This window comes from Poecile atricapillus, chromosome 13, assembly GCF_030490865.1.
Source record: "Poecile atricapillus isolate bPoeAtr1 chromosome 13, bPoeAtr1.hap1, whole genome shotgun sequence".
NCBI classification, from domain to species: domain Eukaryota; kingdom Metazoa; phylum Chordata; class Aves; order Passeriformes; family Paridae; genus Poecile; species Poecile atricapillus.
Genome location: NC_081261.1, coordinates 6,402,312 through 6,417,100, shown reverse-complemented (window position 1 = coordinate 6,417,100; position 14,789 = coordinate 6,402,312). Strand labels below are relative to the sequence as shown.

The 14,789-nt window shown below is 54.1% G+C and overlaps 1 protein-coding gene and 1 long non-coding RNA gene across 2 annotated transcripts; one reads left to right on the top strand and one right to left on the bottom strand.

Moving 5' to 3' along the window:
* Nucleotides 1–3,834: 3,834 nt before the first annotated feature.
* Nucleotides 3,835–14,079, bottom strand: SPARC (secreted protein acidic and cysteine rich). Its single transcript, XM_058848818.1, has 10 exons — nucleotides 13,926–14,079; nucleotides 8,036–8,104; nucleotides 7,790–7,840; nucleotides 7,553–7,637; nucleotides 7,012–7,133; nucleotides 6,684–6,804; nucleotides 6,365–6,498; nucleotides 6,049–6,197; nucleotides 5,314–5,462; nucleotides 3,835–5,139 (listed from the first exon to the last, which is right to left on the bottom strand). The coding sequence occupies exons 2-10, from the start codon at nucleotides 8,090–8,092 to the stop codon at nucleotides 5,111–5,113; spliced, it is 897 nt and encodes a 298-aa protein (XP_058704801.1). The 5' UTR covers nucleotides 8,093–8,104; nucleotides 13,926–14,079; the 3' UTR covers nucleotides 3,835–5,110.
* On the top strand, nucleotides 12,607–13,745 carry LOC131584064 (uncharacterized). The gene is made up of 3 exons (XR_009278649.1): nucleotides 12,607–12,805; nucleotides 13,231–13,313; nucleotides 13,396–13,745. It is a non-coding gene; the product is annotated as an uncharacterized LOC131584064 (long non-coding RNA).
* Nucleotides 14,080–14,789: the final 710 nt, after the last annotated feature.

Genomic DNA, 14,789 nt, shown 5'->3' with positions numbered 1-14,789 from the left:
CAGCTGGGAAATGGCCCTGGTTTATGTGGTAGGACATAAAACAGAAAGTAATGGAAGTTCTGCATGGGCAGTGCAGAAACTGGATAAACCCTGACACAAATAATTACTTACCGTGCAATTACCTTGGCACCAGAGCACCAAGCGAGCCCAGCTCCTGGTAGAATTCAGCATCAGTGTGCAGTGAAGTACTTGTCTGTCTGTCTGCATCCTCTCTCTGTCCTCAAGCCACCCGGAGGAATGCCATGGCTGTGGTTTTATGCCCCAGCAAATCAAGTTAAGAACAGCCAGTAGGTTCAAAAATTAGAGGGAATGTTCCTGAGAAAGACCGAGCTGCAAAACACAAAGCTTGGAATCACATAAACCATGAGTCCTTTGGACTGCAAAATGATCAGTGCTCCAGAAGGGCTGGGTGGGCTCCAGCACTTCTGGGTGAGATGGGATGGTGTCATGAATGAGTGGCTTAGGTGACTGAGAGAGTCACTGACAAAGGTACCAGCAAAAGCAAATTTGAATGTGAGTTTGTGAAACTGCAACTGAACAGTTTGGTGAGCAATATCCACTCTATCACTGCCTGCGTGGATGAAGCATACAGAGGAAAATTGACTAAAATCATCTTAAAAGGAGTTGCCTGGAGACCAGAGACACAAAAGGATAAGAGTACAAAGGGCAAGGAAGATCCTCCCATCGAGTCATGAGTGTCAGAGTGGACCCCCTGGCCAAACCTAGCCTCAGATTTGATCGACTGCTTTGTGTCTAAAGGATTTAGCAAATGGGATGGGATGGGATGGGATGGGATGGGATGGGATGGGATGGGATGGGATGGGATGGGATGGGATGGGATGGGATGGGATGGGATAGCTGAGCGTGGTGGGGATGTAGCCCTAAAGGCACCAGGGCTCTGAGCCGCTGCGCTGGGAAGGGCAGAGCCCTCAGCTGAGGGATGCGGGAGCGGGTTCCTCCTCCCGCCGGTGTCCGGCAGCCCCGGGACCGCCCGCTCGGGCAGAGCCTCCCCGCAGCTCCCGGCTCCATCCCCGGCCACATCGCTCCCCCCGCCGGCCGCTCCGCGCCGCTCCCGCGATGGGATCGGGAGGAGGAGCAGGAGGAGGAGGTGGAGGAGGAGGAGGATGCGCTTCTCACGCTTTCGGGGGCCAGACCAAAGTGTTTCTGCTTCCTTCCCCTCTGCCCTCCCTCCAGGCTGGCCGCAGGGAGATGCGACCCTCGAAGTGTTTCCCCCTTCGCTGGAGGTTGGGCAAGATTTTAGTGAATTTGTCCATCCTTGAAATAGATGAGATTTTAAGACAAAAGGATGCTCGGCAGTGGATATGGGCAGTTTGGAAGCTGCTCCTCAAGCCGGAGCAGGGCAGAGGGGTGGAGGTGATCCTGGGGGACACTGGGGGACACTCCCTGTGCCCATGATGAGATCCCCACTCACGAGTAATTCTGGCTGTGCCTGAACTGCTGTGAGAGAGATCTGTGTGTGAGATTCCCACTGGGAATGGTCACTCCATCAACCCCACCACCCTGGGTACCTGAACACGGGTCAGAGCCCTCAGTTACATGGCTCAACCTTCCTTTGCAGGGCTGATTTTAGCTGATGAAACTTGAACCTGTGTGAAATACCAGCCTACACACATGGAGCCTGAGGGAATGATGTGAAGATGTGTCAGGGGAGGCTTAGGTTGGACATTATCCATACAGGGGGTGTTGGGCACTGGAAGAGGCTCCCAAGGGAAGTGCCTGCCTGATTTCAAGAAGCGTTTGGACAACACTCTCAGGCACATGGTGCAATTCTTGGGGTTGTCTTGTCGCAGGAGTTGGACTCAGAGATCCTTGTTGGTCCCTTCCAACCCAGAAATTTCTGTGATTCCATGATCCTGTGCTGTAGGATGAGTTTAATTCCATGGGTTTCCAGTGACACTGTTGGCTAGAGTAGAAGCAGCTCCAGGTGCAGCTACACCTTACAAAAGTGAGGCTCTGAGTCCAGGCTGTTTCCAGGTGTGTGACTGGAGCAGTCATGGTGATCCCTGGCTTGTCATCTTTTACATCACCTGCATTTTGTACAGTGAGGCCACAAACTTTAATGCAGTATTTATGCCACAGTTTGTTCCTCTTACAAAAATAAGGGTCAGGAAAACAGACAGGACAGCACGAATCTCTACAGAAATCTTTGCCCCATCTTTCCTTGGAATGCAGGACATGGCTCAGTGAGTAATTTCCCCAAAGGAACCACCTCTGCAGATGCACTGTAGCACTCGGGTCAGGCTGGTGCTGGTTTTGGATCCAGATCTGTTATTTTTCTATTTCGTTTTTTTTTTTTTCAGGTTTGCAAACTGTGTCCTCAGTCAGCACAAACCACAGGGAGAGTTTCCACTGGGAAAGTACAGGCGAGTTCCTTTTCTGCTGTGCAGGCACGGGAAGGCTCGATTTCGGCTCTAACAGGGAAAGGGCTGTTCTGTTCCACCCTTGCTGACTGGCTGGGTCTGAAAGCAGAGGCCAGCTTATTCCTCAAGTCCTGACATAACCTCTTGTATGGCATTTGCCCCAAGGCAGTGAAATTCAAGCCACTTGATACTTCAGGCTGTGACCTTTGAAGGGTTAAGAGAGCCCCAGCTTTGACCTCCTGAGCTCATTCTGATGCTCAGTTAAAGTCAGGGCAGCTGCACTTTGTTATAGCTTTGGGTTGGCTCCTTTGGGCTCTTCCAGACTGCTGGGACATGAGTGCTGTCCCATGGGATGGGACATGGCCTTGGATCACTGCTCCTTCCAGAGCCACCAGCCCTCCTGGTGCAGCCTGCTGGCTTTCCTGGGCTCGCTGGGATTTGAGCTGACTCCAGAGGGGAAAGCAGGGAAGAGGAGGGCTGGAAAGCCTTCCCTTGCACAGGACCCAAGCTCCCGTGCCTGTGTGGCAGCACTGGCAGGATTGCAGCTGCATCTCATGGGGGAGTGCAGCGAGGGTTTCTGGCTCAGGGGGAGTCACTGGAAAGCAGGTTTGCACAGGATGGCTGATCTCCTCCAGCCCCTGCCTGTCTTCCTGCCCTCTCCCCTGCCCAAACCTTCTCTCGACAGGCCTGGAGGTGGGTCACATCCAGCTGGCTCTTGCAGGGGTCACGGGCAGTGGTGCCCCTCTCTGTGCCAGGTCTGCCAGTTTGCAGCAGCTGCTCCCACAGTGGGGAGGCATTCACTGTCCCCATTGAGAACCCCCCTTTGGCTAGCAGCCCTGGGAAGCAGTGTGGCCAGCTGGAGTGGGTGCTGTGCTCCAAACAGGGGGGGAAAACCCTCACCTGGCCCCTCTGGGCAGCAGCTTTCCCACTGGGGTCGAACACCTCGGCAGTACAAAGCAATTGTGAACTGTGGGATCTGCCAGGGCTCTGCAGTCAGGAGTGACCCTGTGCAGGACCCGACCCAACAGCTCTGCTGGGAGCAGGGCACATCCCACAGGGGCTGTCAACAGGGACCTTACAGCTGAGCCAGACCTCTGGCAACTTGGCTATTTTTAGCCCATGCAAATGGGGGTGTTTATTTTCCTACTGTGCCTTTTTGACTTTCCCAGGGATTTTATTGCTGATGAAAGCAAGGGCCTGAGAGCCATGTGAGTGTCTGTGCTGGCTGCTGCAGTGACCCCATCTCTGCCCACATGTTACCATCCAATATTCCCCAAGCCCTTTGCAGTGATGGGCTGGAATGGGCAGAAGCACCTCAGCTTACCTTGGACCAGAACCTTTTTTGGGGCTGGGAGACCTGTGGTAACAACTTGAACCCGTGCATGGGGTTGGTGTTGAGGGGGAAATCCCTCTCACTTGGGATGGGATGAAACAGAGGAACATTGCAGGCTGGTTTATTGTCAGTGTTTCAAATCAGTATTTTTTATTACAGAGACTCATCAGGTTGCTCACACTGTGGCAGAAATTTAATAATATAAGGCACAGGGAACATTCAGAGGTAAAAAAAGAGTTCTCAGCCTGTGAGATTAAACCATCACTTTGCTCCTGTCAGGACCCTCTCATATAAAGCAAAATCTACATACCTTCTCCCTTCCATCCTTTGCATCCCTTAAATCCACAACAGGAAAAAATATTACAGCCTTTCCCTCGAGCATGTGGCAAAGACTCCACTTTCTGGGCAGAAATATCCCTTCCAAGTCTGACACAGCTTCCCTGGGACAGCAGGGCTGGAATTTAAGCACAGCCAAGGCAGAGGGGTGGGAAGTGCTTAAGGGCACTGTGATTTGGGGAGAGCCAAGAGCTTTATCTCACCTACAGCTGAATCACAACATCAAGGTGAGCCACACACACCCCGGGGAACAGGCGGCCACACCCCATCTCGCACAGAAAACACGACAGCAGCGTGGTCATTGAGTGATGGTGAAGCATGTAGCACTTTCAAACCTTTATTATTCAAGAGGATTTTACAGGATGGGAATAATTTCATCTTATTTGTTTTAAATTCTGTGCGCTTCCCTGTTCACTTGTTCAATTTCTCAATTTTTTTTTTTTATTTATTTTTTTTTCTGTGCCCAATAACTGCTAAATTCAAGCCCTGGGAATGGGAGGGAAGGAAAAAAAAAAAAAAGAAGAAAACAAAATCCCACCACTCTGTCTTTCTCACCCCTCTCCATCCTTCCTACCACGAGCTGGGCGGCCACAATGTCACCTGCAGCTGCTCTGCTTGAGAACCCAATCCTCCTACATCCTCTGGCTCTGCCTTCCCTCGCTGGCATCTGTGACGGGGTGGTGAATCAGCTGAGAGGGTTTCGTGTCTGATGTGTCCAGGAACACCATGTTAGTGAGAAGTTAAGAGAAGTTGATGGAGCGGATGGTGAGGCAGAGCGGATATTTAGCACAGAAACAATAGGCAGTAAAGACAGGTAGGAGGGAGAAAAGGCTGGTAAGTGTGTGGAAACAGCTGGATGAGTAATCTAGTGGTAATAGATAAGGCTATGAAAGAGGACTGTTATTTCTCTTAGCACCGTTACTACATATGTTTAGACCTATATTAGCACCTTGTTCCCAGGGAAAAACAAAACAAAACAAAACAAAAGCAGTTTAAAAACCAAAGGAAGTGGGAAGGTTAAAACATGACAAAGTTGGCAGCAGAGCAGGAAGGCAAGTGTTTAGATCACAAGATCCTTGTCTATGTCCTCTGTGGAAGGAAAAGAGAGAGACAAGTTAGGAGGTGGATGCTGCCAGGGTCTCGCTCCCCCTGCTTCCCCTCACCCAGGGCTGGCTGGAATGCATTGCTTCATCAACACTGGTGCTTCTGGGGGTGCTCTTCAGCCTCCCCTCCACCCCCATTGCTGCCCTCCTCAGGACTTACTCTCCTTGATGCCGAAGCAGCTGGCCCACTCCTCCAGGGCGATGTACTTGTCGTTGTCCAGGTCACAGGCCTCGAAGAAGCGAGTGGTGCAGTGCTCCATGGGGATCAGGGGAGCTCGCAGCGGGGCCAGCTCGGTGTGGGACAGGTACCTGCCAAGGTGACCACGGGTCACAGGAGGGAAGGTGCTGGCCGCAGCTCTCTGCTTTGGCTGCTGTCCCACTGCCCTGGCAGTATCAGCCGCTGAGTGTCACAGGGGTCAAGGACTGGTGTCTGCCTTTGCAGCCAGCCGTGCTGGTCACAAAACAGCCACCAGCTGGGGGTCCCTGCCAGCTGCCCCCACCCCACAGACCTGCCTGTGTGATCACTCTCCCGCCCATCTGCAGCCTCAGCTAAGCCAGCAGCTGCTATCTCAGCTGCTGAAGTTATCCCAGGGCCTCTGGACTAAGATATTTTAGGGCACTATCATAGACCAGTAAATCTGGGAAGAGAGAAACTCCACGCCCAAGGGAGGTGGGAGCAGCTGGGGCTGGGGGAGGCCCCTCTTCCTGCAGAAGAGCAGTTTGCAGCAGGCAAAGGTGCCTCTACCCCAGCCTGGTTTGCCACAACCTCTGCCACCAGCCACCCACTTGTGTCACACCTCCAGCCTGCCTTGACACCTTCTACTCCCAAATCACCCTGGTCCTCAGGCAGGAAATGGTTCTGGTGGGGTCCTCATCCTGCTCTGCTGGCACTCACCCATCAATGGGGTGCTGGTCCAGCTGCCCGAACTGCCAGTGCACAGGGAAGATGTACATGTTGTAGTTCTTCTCAAAGTCCCTTGCCAGGAGCTCCACGGTGTGGTCACCGGCCTCCAGACGCTTCTCGTTCTCATGGATCTTCTTCACCTGCCGTGGGAGAGGCCGGGGAGGCCTTGTCAGCAGGGAAATGGGGTGCAGGGGGGGACCTTGGGAGGGTCTTTACAGGAATCCCACAGGTAATTCTGGATGGGCTCCCTGTCTGTGCTGGCCTCCATTTTGGGGTGAGCTCCCAGATCCCTTCCCCTGTCCCCCACCTTGAGCTTCTGCTTCTCGGTCAGCAGGTTGTTGTCCTCGTCGCGCTCGTACAGAGTGATCAGCACGTTCTTGAGCCAGTCCCGCATGCGCAGGGGGAACTCGGTCAGCTCAGTGTCCAGGCAGGCAGGGATGACTGCAAGTCACACACGGTGGTCAGTGAAACATCTGGACATGCAGCTCCACACCCTGGACACGCAGCCCCAGTGCCCTCCCACCTCAGCCCCGAGCTTGCCAGGACCTTTGCTCTCCATCAGGTTGTGCCCATGGGGGCTGTGCCCAGTTAGGGGTGCCCTCATCTGAGGGAGTGGCTCCACTTACATTTGCAAGGCCCAATGTAGTCCAGGTGCAGCTTGTGTCCCTTCTTGGTTCCCTCCAAGGTGCACTTGGTGGCAAAGAAATGGCAGGAGGAGTCGTAGGTCTTGTTGTCAGTGCCACAGACCTGCACAGGAAGGGGAGATGCTGTGTGAGAGGCAGGGAAAGCCTCCAAACGGGATGTTTAACTTGTTTCCTGGAGTGGGCAATGGCTCCTTCTTCCCCACCAGATGGGGACCAGCCACCCTGACTCTGTCTCCATGTGTCACCATCTCTGGCAAAGCCCACGTGGGTCCCTCCCTGCCCTGGGCCACCAAGCAGATCCTGCCCTCACCTTCTCGAAGACGCCGGCGGTGGCGGGGCAGCTGGAGGGGTCCTGGCACACACACATGGGCGAATTGTTGTCATCCACCTCGCACACCTTGCCGTGCTTGCAGTGGTGGTTCTGGCAGGGGTCTGGGGCAGGAAGGGAGCAAAGTCAGAGCCAGACACATCCTCACCTCCCACGACATGCTTGGGGCACCTCAGCACAGAGGGAAGACTGAGACTTCACCAGGGACAGCCTTCCACATCTATTCTCACACTGGGAAGATGTGGGGATTGCCAGAAGTCCCTATTAGCCCTGGGACTAATCCTGGACTTCTTTCTGTAGCCACACCAATGGCTTTTCTGTTGCAAATATGGGCTTACAGAGAGCCTAGGGCTGGAAGAGGCCATGTGCCTCTTTTCCTTTAAGTGTGCATCCAGGCTGGCATTGTTCTTGTGCTACAGACCTTCCCAAAGGAGCCCCTCACTCTTTGGGGTGGCTAAAGCTCCCCCACACAGGGAGGGGACAGTGTCCCTGCTGGCTGGAGGGGAGGGGAAGAATCACTCACTCTCTGCAACAATCTCCTCTACATCCTCGGTGGGTTCCTCGAACTCTCCCACCTCCACCTGGACGGGATTAGCCCCCACGGGCTCCTGCAAAAGAGGTTGGTGTTCCTGCTGTGGGTGCACAGCCCCAGCTCCTGGGAGGAAGAGCAGCCCCGTGGCTCCCCAGAGCTTTGGAGATGTTCTTGCCAGAGCAGTGGGTGCTGAGGGGAGGGGTGAGGAGGAGGGACAGAATCCCCTACCTCTGTGGTGGGATCTTCGATGACCTCGGTCTCATCGGGCAGAGCCTCCTGCTGCAGAGGAAAATGCACATGAGTGTGGATCCATGGGACAGTCCCAAGGGGGGTGACCCACTGGAACAGGCAGTAGGGCCACCCTCAAGTTGTCCCTCATTCCTCAGTACTTTATTTGTTCCAAAAGAACATCCCCATCGGCTACTCCGTTTGGACAACCCCAACAGCAGAGGCTCCGCTGTCTCCTGCACTTACCGGCGCTGCCAGGGCTTTTCCTGCCAGGCAGAGAAGGAAGAAAATCCAGGCCCTCATCTTTCAGCAGACCTTGAATAAAGCAGAGGAAAAGGAGGGATGAGGAAGGAGGCCGCTGTGTGCTGCTGGGCTCCAGTCTGAGCACTCGGTCACTTTGAGAAGGGCGTCCTCTCCATTTCCTGCCTCGTCTGTTCAGTATTACAGACCCACATGCTGGCTTTTCTAGCCAAAACCTTGGGCCAAATCGTGTTTCCAAGATAAATCTGTTTGATTGTGCAAAATGAGACAGTGGGGTTTAGATGTCTGTTTCTCTCCTGGATATCTTTAGGAAAATCACAGTCAAAATGGCTCTTTCCTTCTCTGGAGGCTTATTTTTTTTTCACAAATCCCCCCACATTTTTCATGTTAAAAATCCCCTGATATGAGTGCCAGGTACAAGGAATGAAACTCCATCGTGTTAGTTATCAGTCAGAAGAAACATTGAAGTGGATGAAGGAAGGGAGACAATGAGACAGAGCACTTGAGAATGAAATCCTTTAGAAAATCCCTTCCCCCATGGACACAGACACCCCCAGGGGTATCAGAGACCAGTCCCTCATTCCCAGCACCCCAGAATGTTGGGGTGTTTATTGTTGTTTTTCCCTTTCCTGTCTGACCTGAGGGTCCCCACATTGGGTTTGAGGGACCAAAACCACTTTGTGGCTGTGTCTTGTTGGGAGACGAGCTCCAGAAGGATGAGCCCTCTGCACCCTCCCAGCCTGGGCCTCAGTGGGATGAGGCAGCCCGGCTAACACAGGCTGTGATGTGAGCCAGGAGCTCGCAGCTGGTGACACGGCCCTGTCCTTGTCCCCCCTGGTTCCTGTTTGGCAGGGCTGAGGCGCTCTGTGTGCGGGCTGAGGAGCTCAGCTGGCCGCTTAATATGCCAGTGGCATCCCCGTGCTGACAGCTCGGGCTGCCCGCTCCCTTCCGCCCGCGGGGACACTCAAACAGCCCCGTTCTCCCTCCTGTCCCCCTGCCAAGGCTTCCCTTCCGCCTGCCCTGCTCCCCCTGCATGTCCAGAGCACCACAGCCTGCCCTGGGGCTGGGCACAGAGAGACCTGCTGGGACAGAAAGCGCTGGACAAGGTTTCTTCTTCTCTCCCAGGGTATCTAATGTCACTGCACCCATCTCCTCCTCACGCACAGCAGCTCTCTGGGTGTAAAGCCACACCAAGGCTGTGCTGCCAGGACACCAACCAGGCTGGGCTCTGCTTCCTAATTCAGTGAAATTAGAGAAAATCCTCTTTCCAATCTCACCCAGCCTCTAGTGGGGTGTCTGTGCACAGGGGTCAGGGAATGGAGGGCAGGGACGGGGTGGTGGGGATGGCTGCTGTGGTGGTGTGAAGGGCCTGTGGGGACGGGTGATGAGCCCTTTTGCTCTCTTGAGGCTGGAGCTGAGCAGCTCCCTCCTCTCCTGCTTGGTGTGTCCTGCTTGGCTGTCCCTTCCCCTCATCCTGATTTGCTCTGGAGGCTTCTGTGAGCTCTGACAGAATTTGCCAGCAAAGATCATTGGTTCTTCACTCCTGGAGGGGTTGTTTGTGGAGGGAGGTGGAAAAGTACAGGTGATTCTGGCCATCTCCTCCCTTGCTGGTATTCCCTGGCTAGTAAAGGCTCCTCCTGGGCTTCTCCCAGGATCTTGTTTGCTTTGGAAGGTGCTCTGAGGTTCAGTGATGCTCACTGGGCAATGCTCAGCCTGGAGGAGAGGGCATTGCATGCACATGTGGAAGGTGGCACTAAGAGGAACCCAACCCCACACCAAGGCTGTCTTAGATCATTTCCCCAGGCTTTAAAAAAGCCTTGAATCAAAAAGTCTGGGCATGCAGTAAGTGGGGTCAGGGAATTACAGGTTTGCTAAGAGCCAGCAGACAGTTGGAGTTGCCAGTGTTATGTTTGGAGGAAGAAGGAGCATGAAAAAGTCTGAGCAAACAAGCTCTGCAGAGCTGTCTTGTGCCTTAGATGGTAAAACAAATTTATTATAGAACAACAAACTTTTGGAGGCAAAGCCTGTGCAGCGAGGACATTGCAGTGTCTGTGAGCCCCTGGCTGGGTTGCAAGTGGTCATTCCTGAATGCCTGGTGGTCAAAAATCCTGAAATAACAGCTCAGGAGCCCTGCACACAGGGTTGCTCCGTCAGGATAACGCGGTCCACGGTGCAAGTCTCCCTCCTTGTGGAGCAACCATGCTCCTGCTATCCAAGAGGATGTTCTTTGGGGCTGGCCACACCATGAGCTCAGCATCCATCTCCCAGCTGGAGAGACTTGGGAGGATCCCTGAGGGGCTCTGCACTGGGAATGCCTGGCACTGCTTTGTGAGCCCCGTGGAGGGCAGAGGGCAGCAAGGAGGGTGCAGCCAGGGCTTGATTTTGGACAGAAGAAAACAGGGAAAAATATTTTAGCAAGCAGGGTCTTAGGCTGTTCTGCATCCTAAAGGAATCAGCAGACACCAGAATTTTGCAGGATGCTGGAAACCAGCACAGAAAGGGCTGCTGAATATAGAATAAGAGAAGTTCCATGGTCACCACCCTCTGCTCAGGCCTGCCCTCTTGAATGCTGTGGATTGAGCACACAACAGGGCACCCATGGACTGCACAGATATCTGATCCCACTTGCATCCTACATGGGGACTTCAGCTCCCAGTCACTCTATAAACAGAGTCTGGGGGCTCCCAGAAACCCCTCTCAATGGTTCACCTCTCAAGCATGGCCCTCAGCACCAGCTGCTCATTGCATTTGACAGCCACACCCCAAAGGAGAAACCCATGGGGTGTAGAGAGGGCTGAGGCTGACCCTCAGCACCTCCACACGCTCCAAGCCAACTGCTCTGGAGAACTCTCACCACGCTCCCCCAAGCTTGTGGCACAATCATCAGCTTCTCCTGATGGGAGATGTGCAGAGGAGATGTGTGCCACTGGGTCTGTGGGGCTCTTTGTGGGTTGGGGAGGGCACTGACGAGGCGGCTGCAGCCTCCAGGAGAGGCTCCATGGACAGCGGAGCGTGGTCCATGTGCTGCTGGCCCTGTCCAGGGTTGCGTAAGCCCTTTGGGATGCCACGTTAGTGTGGGGAGGAGTCTCTGCGTGGCCACTTTGACAGCTCCTCCCCGAGGCCACCGGGCTCACCCCTGCTAACCCTGGCCAGGGGCTCTGCTGCCTGTCCCCAGTGTGGCCATGGAGGCAGGAATGGGCAATGGCTGGGCAAAACCCACCCGTGCCCAGCTCCTGCCTGTGCCCCAGCCTGCAGCAGGGCCTCCTGCACCCACCTCCCTCTGCCCACTGCTTGTCCAGGTGTCTGGAGGATCTGGCATTCCCTCACCTCACACTGACAGTAAAGGCAGAGCTGGTCCAGAAAGAGAAAGATTCTGCCAAGCCCGAGTGGGGCCACAGTTTTCAAGGTGCCGATGGGTGACCAAGTGTGACCTCCACAGAGACACAACACCAGGGATGGGTCCTCACTGCCGAGCCCTGACCTCCCTATGAAAGCAGGACCCTCTGAGCTTTACTCAGCAGCCACTCCCAGGATAAAATTCCATTTGAAGCCAGAAGTGTTTGTGTGAGTCCCCATAAAGCTCCCTGCTGAACGGGTCCCTGCATGTTCAGTGCTGGCTCACCCAGATGTGCTGCAGCTGCCCCGGGTGCCTGGGGAGCAGGGCAGGGGATGGGCAGAAGCCAGCCTGGCTCTTGCAACCTGCACAGACCCCTTTCACACACTGTGCAGGCTCAGAAAGCCACACAAGGATTAGATGGAAGTGAAATTCCCTTTAGCACACACGTGCACTTACACACTCCAAGTAAAACACGGTGGGGAAAAAAATCTCCCTACCCCCTGGGCCCATGTAGAGTCACCAAAGACACGGCTACACCACAACAGTGTGAACCCATTCATTCCCTGTGCTGGGAGCTGAACAACTCTCTGTGAACTCAGAAATGCTCAGATCTTACAGGGCTTGTTGATAGAACAGCAAGAGCCCAGGCCCATCACAGCCGTGTGCTGAAGCTGTCATAATTTCTCCGGGCTGCAGATTGAATCCAGAATAGAAAACACTTAAATTAGCACCAAGAAAAGTGCCTGGATGAGCAATGGGCTGCGGGCTCATGGATGAGCCCTGTGCAGACAGGTGAGACATGATTTTGCTGTCCTGCCTGAGCTTTTTCTTCGGTGTGGGCTGGAGCTAAGGCAGTGTGAAAAGCAGCTCGGATGTTTCTGTGCCAGGTGCGGGAGGTCCCTGCGGCCCGCGGGGTGCAACCAGCTGATCCCGCACAGCTCCGCAGAGGAGGCACGGAATAAACTGTCCGATAAACCCTCTGCAAAAATGCAAACCATCTCCAGAGCATTCCCTGGACCTGCCCTGCCACAGCCGCTCCAGCGATAACAGCCCTGACATCCCTCGGACCACAGGACCCAGAAAAGGTTTCCATGGGAGCCGACATTCCTCTGGGACTGAGTCATGGAAGAGCAGAGTGTTGTGGAAGGAGGGGCTTGAAAAAAAAGTTTGAAAAGTTTATTTCTGCTCTTCCCCCTCCCAACAGCGCCCGCACCCCTGCTCCTGCCGATGTGGCAGACAATGGCTTGGCTTTAGCTGCTGCTGCGGACGCACCAGCCTTTCATTTCCACTGAAAACTCGCCCGATCCACCCTAACAAACGGCTGCAATTAACTTTTGTCCTTCTGGAGGGATGCTGAGTTTTTGGGCTGTTTCAAGCTGGTCGTCCCTGAGGACTCGGGAGTACTGGTGACATTCCCGGTACCCCCGTTTCATTCCCACTTGAAACTTCTGCCTTTCGGTTTGGGTGGGAATTCAGCTCCCAAACAGTTACATTTACCTTTTTTTTTGGCTGGATGCAAAAAGTGGAGCTTTCTTAAAGAGGGGACACAAAGAGCAGAGTTAGATTGTCAAGTCACCGGGCTGGGAAGGACAGCAGCTGCGTTTAAAGGAGACAAGCCCTCGTCTCTTCTGTGTGCACCTAAAATTGTGCCTGGCGGAACCCAAGCTCTTAAAACTTAACAAAACACCCCAAAAGAGCTTTGCTCCTCCTCTCCTGCAATCTCCGTCTCCCTAACAGTCGATCAGCCAGAGTTCGGCAAGCCAGGGCAGCAGACTTGAAAGGCTTTCAGAGTTTGCTTGGAACAAAAAGCCGAGTGTCTTTTTTTTTTTTTTTTTTCCCAAAGGAGAAATAAGACCGGCTGCACTGAAAAAATAAAACCACTGAGATGAAGTCGGCAGCTCTTTTGTTCTTCCTCTGGATACTCTGGTGAGTAAAACATCACCTGCCAACACACCTCAGGCTGGGAGAAATGGGGATTGTTCGTAACTAAATCTGATTTTCTCTGCAGGCTGGTTTGATGTGCCCAGACCTTGGTGCCACGGATCTCGCTAAGGAACTACCCACCAGCTGAAAACCCAGAGGGAAAAAGGGAGGAGAGAGAAGAATGAGGACAGGTTAAACCCTTACAGTCAGATGCCACCAAAGCAATAAAACTCTGGCAGCGAAATTGAGTAAGAGACAGCTTAGAAGTGGGAATGCCGCAAAGAGGAGAAAGGGGTGAAGTCAGGAGGGGTCTCTAAATCCAGTGCTTGGGGTGGAGAGCGTCCAGCTCCGCATCCAGAGGGACGCATTGCCAGCGCTGGACGCACTCCGGGGGCTGGGGCAGCGGGTCCCGGGCCAGGGACCCCACAAGAGGGGCTATGGGGATCCCACGAGTGGGGCTATGGAGATCCTATTGAGTGGGGCTATGGGGACCCCACGAGAGGGACTGTAGGGACCCCACGAGAGGGACTGTGGGGACCCCATGAGAGGGGCTATAGGGACCCCCGTGTACGGAGGAAAAGCACAGCAAAAGCAAACGCGAAGCTCGGGCCATACCTCGCAGTCCCGGCAGCACGGCTGAGGGTACTTCAGGCGCTTGGACAGGCTGGAGGAATCTGCAAGTTTTAGAAGGAGGCTGGAGGAAGCCGAAGGGTGGGCTGGGTTTCCCTCTGCCTCTCCCCCTCCTCCTCCTCCCTAGCTTTCCAAATCGGTCTCTTCCTCTCCTCCGCTTCCCAGTGGGCAGTCCCTGAGCCTGGCTCCAGAGGATAGACCAGAGAAATCAAGCTGGAGATCCAGGGGTCCCTGTCGGGGACAGAGCTGTCCCCAGCGCAGCACTCCCAGCAGAGCTGTCACAGCAGCTGCTGCCATGAGTTTTCAGTTCTTTCTCTCCCGGACTGACAGCCCTGGGGGATGCGGGAATGCCATCTCTGCCTGGTTTTGCACCTCCTAACACCTCGAGCTCCTGCGATTATAATGTTAAATGCTGTAATTTCTCAGTCCCTGAGCTGGTGCTTCCCATCCTCAGAGGAATGCAGAGGAAAGCAGGAGAGTTTTTGCTCCTGCATCCAATCCTGACATTGCTGATATCTATGACTGCCTTGTGGAGAGGGAGTGAAAAGAATGACCCAGAGAATGTGGAGGATAAAGACATATCTGAAATGCTGTAAGTAGGCAGAGAAATGCTGAGCTGGTAGATGTGACTCTCAGCAGACTGCTCTCTCTGCTGTGGTTATCATCCAGCAGATCTGGACTGATTGAACAAAACCCAGTCAGAATTGCCAGTCAGCTGAATTCAGCAGTCTCTTCAGACACCACTCACTATTTTGACTTTACAGATCATAACTCAGCTGGAGCAGCTGCCCAGCCAGAGGCAGCCAAGCAGTAAAGCTGTTTGGAGTTGAGTTTTCCCAGCTGTTCCTC

Excerpts from the sequence above, each read along its gene's own strand:
- SPARC (XM_058848818.1), bottom strand. The coding sequence starts at position 8,092 with ATGAGGGCCTGGATTTTCTTCCTTCTCTGCCTGGCAGGAAAAGCCCTG. Across the intron at positions 7,841-8,035 it reads GAAAAGCCCTGGCAGCGCCG|CAGGAGGCTCTGCCCGATGA; the intron begins GTAAGTGCAGGA and ends TTTCCTCTGCAG. Across the intron at positions 7,638-7,789 it reads TCGAAGATCCCACCACAGAG|GAGCCCGTGGGGGCTAATCC; the intron begins GTAGGGGATTCT and ends CCTCTTTTGCAG.